The sequence below is a fragment of the Malaclemys terrapin genome, chromosome 3 (assembly GCF_027887155.1).
Source record: "Malaclemys terrapin pileata isolate rMalTer1 chromosome 3, rMalTer1.hap1, whole genome shotgun sequence".
NCBI classification, from domain to species: domain Eukaryota; kingdom Metazoa; phylum Chordata; order Testudines; family Emydidae; genus Malaclemys; species Malaclemys terrapin.
The window spans coordinates 37539687-37548261 of NC_071507.1; the positions used below are offsets into that span (position 1 = coordinate 37539687).

Sequence of the window (8575 nt, forward strand, 5' to 3'; positions counted from 1 at the left end):
ATCTTTTATTTCAGTGACTTTTTATCATAAATATTTTCTGTAACTGCAGTTTCATGATTCAGCATTTCTCATGTAAATAACTTACAATAATAAAGAACCATGAGATTTCAATGAGGCAAAGGAAAACTTGGTTTACAATGAAAGGACAGTTCACAGGTACTCATTTTATCCTATTTACTAATAAATAAATACAAACAGAATCCAGATTAGTCATCATAAATATATTTTATGAAAAAGCTGTTTTCTGTTCATTAGATTAATAGCATAAATTTTATCTGCTATTCGTAAGTACATTTGTTCAACACTAGTAGTTAGCAACTGTCACTTTACACACCTTTCCAACTTTTTTTTTAACATCTGGTGTAGCTATTCACTTTTTATGCTATAATACAAATAGAAATTAATCCCTCTGGATTTCAAAAATCCTTCACTGCTGCTCTTCTTGTGTGGGGCTTGGTAGTTTGAATGGTATAAAAATGAGTAAGACAACTTTTAACAGCACAGTAGTATATCCACAAGATTTATAACAGAACATAAGTAACTTTGTAAAGCCTCAAGAACATGGTTAATCAGTGAACAAAATTACTTTAAATCTTAATCTTCCTTATCAATGTTTTTAAATGTGTAACTTTAAGTAATATCTCTTAGTTTATAGAGAGCAAATAATTTTACATCATCTTGCATACATTTCACCACATATTGTTGGTGACTTGGGTTACTGTATAACTACTAAATCAGAAACCTTTAAACCTTAAACAGCAGCTGCAGTACAGGATTAGCAGTCTAGTAGAGAGTACTTATCTGTGATGTATTTGATCTAAGTCAATGTATCAAAGTATTTGTCGTTCAAAGGCTGATTATACACTGCTTCTTGCATGATTATCTTCATAAACTATGTATTTACTTAGACTGGTAACTAAGGGGCAGGATCTGCCCCCTAGATGGTGTTTTCAAATCTTATTACACGGTTTAGTTTTTGAATAGGGGGAGGAGAGGGAAGTTTGAACTAACCATATTAGCATGAAACCAAATGAATGGAGGCAGCTAAGGAGAAAATGCACATTATTGGAAATATATAATGTTAATCCCAGTTTACATTTTTTCCCCATTTGAGGAACTGAGTCTCCTTACGTAGTAAGTCACTCCCAACTGTAATGTTTTCACAGAACTTCAGGAAAATATTAAAGGAAAACTTAAGTTTTGTTTGGATACCGATGAAAATAATAGAATATTGTTGCCGCCTCTACCTGGGATGCCTTCGCAGGGTTGAGGCACTAGAGGGTGACATATTACCATAAAACCACTGCGGGACTAAATGTCAACATGTCACATCCACCTCCAATTTAGCAACGCAGCTTCTTAGCCGCGAGTTAGAAAGCGCTGCCAAGTAGATTAGTTTAAAAGGTGCATTTGGTGAGTTAGAGATTTGTCCCATGAAGGACTGTGGTACAGAAAGGAATGTGATTTGGTGCTTTTTCCCCCCTCGGGTATCTTTTATTTTTAAACGTAAATGGCCTACGTTAGAGTTTCTCGTCCTTTATAGTTTATTAACACACTGTTAGCAAATGTGACCTTTTAACAGATTGAGCAATGGGGTGAAATATCGCACCCTGTGCTGCCTTTTGCAGGAGGAGGGACTGTGCTCCTGCGCTAAAACGTTGCTAAGCTGCAGTCGCTCCCAGAAGTGCATTTCTCCGCGGGGCTGGACACAGTCACACTGAGGAGGAAGCCAAATGGAGGCGTGAGCCGTTTTGCGAAAAACTGGTGTGAAGACCCGGCGCAAAATGTCCCAATAAAACGCCGTTGAAGTTGCTTTTCCTTTGGTAAATTTCTTTGCAAAGTGCAGGTTTCCTGCTGACGTGGGCAGACTTGCCCTCGGATTTTCAGGGCTTGACATCCCGGCTCAGAAAGAACCGAAAGAGGATCAAACGTCTCCACTGCTTTTGTAACCCATAAAATGCAGGGAAACTTTTACACGCGCATCCATTTTCCCCTTGTATATGTTTCAACTGTTAGCAAACGCAAGTATTGGGAATGCAGAATCGTGCTGTTGAACGTGTTTATACAAGCCTGGATGTCGGAGTCAGGCCAGATTTATGAATGTCTGGGGGGCGGGGAGACAAGCGGGGTTACCTGGCGTGTACAGTGTGGTTAAAAACATCTGCTATTTCTCCGGGGGTGGGGAGATTAGCTCCCTTTTTGGGTGTTCGCTCCTTCTAACCACTACTTTGTCCCCCCCCGTCCCAGCTACTGTCCAGACAAGGGCTCTTTAGGAGGGAGGGGCATTAATGCTGCAGGGGAAGGGATAACTTGGCCGGGCAGTTGCACAGAAAGAGCTGTGACCTGGGAGGGGGGAGGGGTGCTGCGAAGAAAGGGGCCCCGGGGTTAACTCTTCCCCTCCCGGCCGTGCAGACTCAGATACGCCAGGCTCATTGCTTATTTGTCTTGAGGAGCGCGTATATTTTGCGTAGCCAAGGAAGCCATGCGGGCAGTGCGTGTGCCCCCCTCCCCCGGCCGAGGTGTGGAGCACAGTACGGTTACGTCCCCTTCCACTCACCCCTAGCACTGGCTTCCTTCCTCCCTGCACAAGCTAGGCAGCGCTCGAGCCTGGGGCCGCTCTGCAGCCGCGGCTCGGCTGCACTTCCCCGGGCGGCGGCCTCCCTCCCTCGCGCACTCCACCCGGGGAAGGGCACCGAGCGAGCGGCCGGGGCTGCGGACGCTTGTGTCCTCATTCTAGCCCTGCGGTGCTGCTGCCCAGGGAGGGGCGTTGGGGCTCCAAGTCAAAGGAGAAGAAATTGGCTTTGCTAATCGCATCACAAGACCTTGACCGGCTGCCAAGTCTCTGTGATCGACTAGGCCTTATTGGAAAGCTCCGGGAGGCGTGCGCATGGTGCAGGCGGCGCGGGACGGGGAGGCCCTTTGCTGTGCAGGAGCCGCCCGCCGGGAGGGGGAATGGTTCTTTCTTTCTTCCCTCCTCTCCCCCCTCCGCCCCCAAACCCGATCCCTTTAGCCACCCGCGCTTTGTGTTGCAAAGTAACACACCCTAGCGACCGTCCGCTAGTTACGCGGGCGCAGCAAGCAAGGACCCAAAGTTTGTTTCAAATCAATTACGTGGCAAAAGTTGATGTTCGGTGGGGAGGGAGGAAGAGGTGTCCCGTTTCACTCCGAGGTACTTGGGTGCATCTTCCTTTTTTTAAGCTTCCCAGCCTATTCGCCAGGCATATTAAAGTGAGAGGGAAACCCTTTCCGACATGTGCTGGTTGAAAAGTCCTAGTCAGGGACATGGTGCGTGTATGTCTTTTGCAATAAAAGGGACACTGATTTTCCCGAGGCATTTTAAAAGAAAATCAGGAGTTTAATAATATCGAATGATCAGAGCCTCCTAGATACGTCTGCAGTGTTTTTGCGTCAATAACTCCTAAATGTTAGCGTGGTTTCTAGGTAGTACGTTCTGTAACAAGTCTTACTTTTGAGTGTTTTCTATGCAGTTTGTATTTGTAACAAACCTATATGCACGGTGCATTCGGTAAGTGCCCTCTGCATTTCCATAGCGAATCTCCATGTATAGGACCATGCTTTCTATACACATGTATACTGTGCAATCTGCAGCAAGCTACACTCATCTGTAGCAGCCTTGTATATACTGTACAGTGTTTACTAATACAAGTGTATACAACAGTGCACCCTGTGTATAGTGGACTGCCTGCTACCCACAGTGCATTGTGTAGCAAGCCTTGTAGAATGCTTTCTATATACTTTCCACTCTATAACCCCATGCATAGCAGAGTCACAAGACTGTATAGTACAATCGCGTAGCCAATGGCTCACTGCAACCCCGAGTTGAGCATGACGCTAGCTGTACAGCCGACGGCTACCCCGCCCGCCGCTCAGCCCCACAGCACCTCCCTGCACTCCAGCCCCCTGAAAGAAATTGGCGGCGCCCAATGAGAAGCAGCGGAGCGGCTGAGAAGGGGGCAGGGCTGGGTGAGAACGACTGGGCGGTGTTGCTGGGAGACCCCGGCGGGCCCGGCTGGGTCCCGCCCCTTGCACTGTCCGGCGTTTATATATGTGCCGAGCACAGGGCTTGCAGAGTTCCAGCAGTCAGCTCGCTGCAGCAGTAGCCACCGCCTTCGCCGGGCACCCGCTAACCCACCCCTGCTGGGAAAGTGATTGGACCATTTCGGATCTCAAGTAATCAGCCCTTTCCTATCTAGTCGTGGCTTTTCCAAAGCCTCCGAGGAAAGCGGGATCTTTCGGTCCTTCCTGTATTTCCGATCACTACAGGATCTCGAAATGTCTACGACACTTTTATCTGCCTTCTACGACATCGACTTCTTGTGCAAGGTAGGGGAAGAGTTTGCATTTTGTCTGCCAAGCACTTTGAACGTTTTAAATGGCTCTTAGCAAATCTGAGCACTTGAGTGTTTTCTTTCTAAGTTTGTGTGACTATTTAACAAGTGAAATTAACTCCTTTTTGTTGTTGGGGGAGGGGTGCTGATTTCCATGTGGGCTGCATTTTGCACGTAACTTACTCTGTGATCAAGTTAACATTTAAACTGTGACAGTTTGCCTGGTTGGTGTTTCATCCCTCCCAAACTGATCCCCAGTTCTCTGGGCACAGGGTTCTAAGTAGATTCGTTGACTGGAAGTTTATCAAAGAGTTCGAGTTGTGTTGCAGTGGGGAGCTTTAAGGTCTCTAAAGCTTTTAGTTTTCAATGTGCTGGAGTCAGTACTAGATCTCCCCCAAAACTTCGAACTCTGGCAATGGAAGTGCTTAGGCTTGTGCTGTGAAGGTAAAGCTTTACCTGGAGCTGTGTCACCTTGTTAAAGACACTGCTGAGAAGTAAGGGTTAGTGCATAGCTCTCAGGCTGCAGGGGAGACATTAAGATGTCCCACGCTCGCCCTGCAGATGTGCTGCGAGGGGGCGTTTTACCCCTGTGCAGTCTCAGGGGGCGCTGGCAACTTGCAGAACTGCTGCCCGGCCGAGTCACTTTGCAAACTCTCTTTCTCCTCCTTTCCCCCTCTCGTCTCCAGAGTGAAAAAGCCCTGACCAACCTGAGCAGCATGCTGGACAAGAAGGCGGTGGGGACCCCCGTGACCTCCCCCAGCTCCAGCTTCGCGCCGGGGTTTCTGCGAAGGCACTCGACCAGCAACCTGCAGGCTCTGGCCAACAGCTCCAAGTTCCCAGGCTCCTCGGGCTCCAGCTCGTCGTCCTCGTCCTCCTCTTCCTCGTTCGGCAGCCTGAAGGAGACGGGCACGGGCGGGGGGGGAGGCGGAGGGAGCAGCAGCCCCACCGCGCTGCTCAACAAGGAGAACAAGTTCCGGGACCGCTCGTTCAGCGAGAATGGCGAGCGCAGCCAGCACCTGATGCAGCAGCTGCAGCAGCAGGCGGGGAAGGGGGGCGGCGGGGCGCCCATCAACTCCACGCGCTACAAGACGGAGCTGTGCCGGCCCTTCGAGGAGAGCGGCGCCTGCAAGTACGGCGAGAAGTGCCAGTTCGCGCACGGCTTCCACGAGCTGCGCAGCCTGACGCGCCACCCCAAGTACAAGACCGAGCTGTGCCGCACCTTCCACACCATCGGCTTCTGCCCCTACGGCCCGCGCTGCCACTTCATCCACAACGCGGACGAGCGCCGCCCCGCGCCCGGAGGGGGAACGGCCGCGCCCGCCGCCGCGCACCACCACCCCCACCCGCCGCCGCCGCACCCCGCCGGCAGCACCGGTGACCTGCGCGCCTTCGCCCCGCGGGACCCGCCGCTGGGGGGCGGCGGCGGGTTCGGGCCCCAGCGCGGCGCTGGCGAGCGGCCCAAGCTGCACCACAGCCTGAGCTTCTCCGGCTTCTCCGCCCACCACCAGCACGGCTGCGGGCAGCAGCCCGGCGGGCGCCTGGAGGCGGCGCTGCTCGAGAGCCCCGGCGGGTCCCGCACCCCTCCGCCGCCCGCCTCCGCCTCCTACTGCGACGAGCTGCTCTCCCCGCCCTGCGCCAACAACGCCTTCGCCTTCTCGGGCCAGGAGCTGGGCAGCCTCATCGCGCCGCTCGCCATCCACAGCCCCAGCTTCGCCGCCAGCCCCGCTGCCGCCGCCGCCGCGGTAGCTGCCGCCGCCTTCTACCGCTGCCAGCAGCAGCCGCCGCCGCCGGGGGGGAGCTGTCCGCCGCCCCCCGCCTCGCCTCCCTTCAACTTCCAGCCCCTGCGCCGCCTCTCCGAGTCCCCCGTCTTCGACGCGCCGCCCAGCCCCCCGGACTCGCTCTCCGACCGGGAGAGTTACCTGAGCGGCTCCCTCAGCTCCGGCAGCCTGAGCGGCTCCGAGTCCCCCAGCCTGGACTCCGGCAGGCGCCTGCCCATCTTCAGCCGCCTCTCCATCTCCGACGACTAGGGGGAGCCGGGCCGGAGAGTGGGGAGCGGAGAAGAGGGGTGTGAACCCCGCGGCAGGGGGGAGGATAAACCCCGCAGCCTTGAGAACTAGCCAAGCTCGCACAGCCCTTCGATGATCCTCTTGGGTTTGGTTTGGTTTAATTGCTGAGCAAGTAAATTAAAAAGCGAGAAGAGAAAAAAAAACTTTTTATATCGAGAGATGAACAAAAAATAAATTTGCAGAAGGGCAAATGGCGACATGAACAGAACAAACCTATTTTTATAGAGAGACCTTGGAAGAAGGGGATTTTTGTTTTTTGTTTGGAGACTAGTTATAATATGCACCACCAGCAGCAGCCATTCCATCTGTGTGTGGTTTTTTTTTTTTTTTTTTTTAAGCATTAGAGGGGGAGGGGGGAACCAAGACAAACCCACACCACCAGAAAGCAAGCAACAAACAATCCAGAGGGGCATGAACTCTGCATTTCAAGCCTCTCCACATTTTTATATTCAAAAAAGACAGAATTTAATAAGTAGTTTGTCTTTCAAGCCAATTTCAAATAAAGACCCACACCAGTACTAAACCTATAAGCTTTTAAAAGAAAAATCCAACATCCTGCCAAGAATATGCCTTGATAACAACCCTCTAGTTTTTTTTATATAATCTATATATATTATAACAAATGCTAAAACTTCCATTCCAAAGTTTCATGTTGGTTCCATTGCCACCACTTAGTGGATGTTTGGCTTAGAACAATTTTTTGTTGTTGCTTTATTTGGAAGCACTCAACTGAGTCTAGTTTATAATTGTTGGAAAATAACTGCTGATTTTTTTTTTTTTTAATTTTTTTTAGCTGTTTGAGTTGATTGCATGAGTCACTGCACACAACTCAATATGAAACTATTTAACTTATTTATTATCTTGTGAAAAGTATACATTGGTAATTTGTTCATACTGTATTTATCGGGTATGATGAAAAGCAATAGATATATATTCTTTTATTATGTTTAAATTATGATTGCCATTATTAATCGGCGAAATGTGGAGTGTGTTCTTTTCACAGTAATATATGCCTTTTGTAACTTCACTTGGTTATTTTATTGTAAATGAGTAAAAATCTTAATTTAAGAGATTGTATGTAATATTTATTTCATTAATTTCTTTCCTTGTTTACGTAAATTTAAAAGATTGCATGGTTTCTTTATAGAAATCGGTCTCTATGCTGTGGAAGTAGTATGAGGAATTTCTGTGGGTTTTTTAGAATGTAAAATGGTTGTAGCCCGTCCATGTAAAAAAACAAAACAAAAAAACCCCAACAAAACTACTTTGCAATCAGACTTCAAAGTGGCAAACCTAATTCAAATGTGTTTAAATTAACCAAAAAGTATTTTTGTTGCCTAACTCCACCAATCACACTGTGATAGTCTCAAAGTATGTAGCAATAATTGGGGGTCCCAGTGTTATGTCTCACAGTGCCTTCTTAAGGGTCCATGCTTGCCTTAAATCTTCCTCAACCAAATAAGTATTTTTCTTAATGCTTGAGATAATTTGAATGTAGGGATGGGTTTTAACTACATGAAAAGTTTCACCACTTTTTTTTATATATAAGCAAGGAGGCCACCTTTGGATCTGAAACTTTATGCAGTACATGAACATATCTTGTTTAATTAAATTCCAAAACTTGTAATTTTTTCCTTGTGTAGAAAGTCAGGAGTTTTCCAAAACTTTCCTGGACGGTGGATGAATGAGCAGTAGCTTTTAGTTTTGTTTGTACATAGGTACAGATCAAGCACTATGTACTCTATTTGGACTACTTTAACAGAAGTATGTTTTGAATGTAACTAAAGGATAAGTCAACTTGAGTTGTAATATATTTTCGGGAGTCAGTTCACTACAAATTGAGTGTGAGACTGTAAACTTTGTACTGTAAATGTTTTGTAGTTCTCCCAATAAAATTTTTGGAAAAAAAAATCAAACTATTAAGGCCATGTCTGCAAGGTGGTTTTTTATTAACTTTTCCCTATCAGAAATGTGTCTAGCTACAGATTAACCAGGTTTGAACAGCAAAATGGCTCCATTCCTGTAGAAATCATTGGTAGTTTGCCAAAACTAATAAACAATGTTCCAGAAGGTTCCAAAGTACCTAGTGCAAATCATATACTATATCAGGCTTCCTTAGGAAGACAGTAGGGAACAAACCTTTGCTTTTTGTATCTTAAC

The 8575-nt window shown here is 47.8% G+C and overlaps 1 protein-coding gene across 1 annotated transcript; it reads left to right on the plus strand.

The window, feature by feature from the left end:
• Window positions 1-4082: 4082 nt before the first annotated feature.
• On the plus strand, window positions 4083-8338 carry ZFP36L2 (ZFP36 ring finger protein like 2). The gene is made up of 2 exons (XM_054024501.1): window positions 4083-4344; window positions 5036-8338. Exons 1-2 carry the CDS (start codon window positions 4294-4296, stop codon window positions 6374-6376), a joined length of 1392 nt encoding a protein of 463 aa, XP_053880476.1. The 5' UTR covers window positions 4083-4293; the 3' UTR covers window positions 6377-8338.
• Window positions 8339-8575: the final 237 nt, after the last annotated feature.

What these genes read in the sequence shown, in the direction of transcription:
- ZFP36L2 (XM_054024501.1), top strand. Translation starts at nt 4,294, where the DNA reads ATGTCTACGACACTTTTATCTGCCTTCTACGACATCGACTTCTTGTGC. An exon ending in ACATCGACTTCTTGTGCAAG is followed by an intron (nt 4,345 to 5,035) that starts GTAGGGGAAGAG and finishes TCTCGTCTCCAG; the next exon opens with AGTGAAAAAGCCCTGACCAA.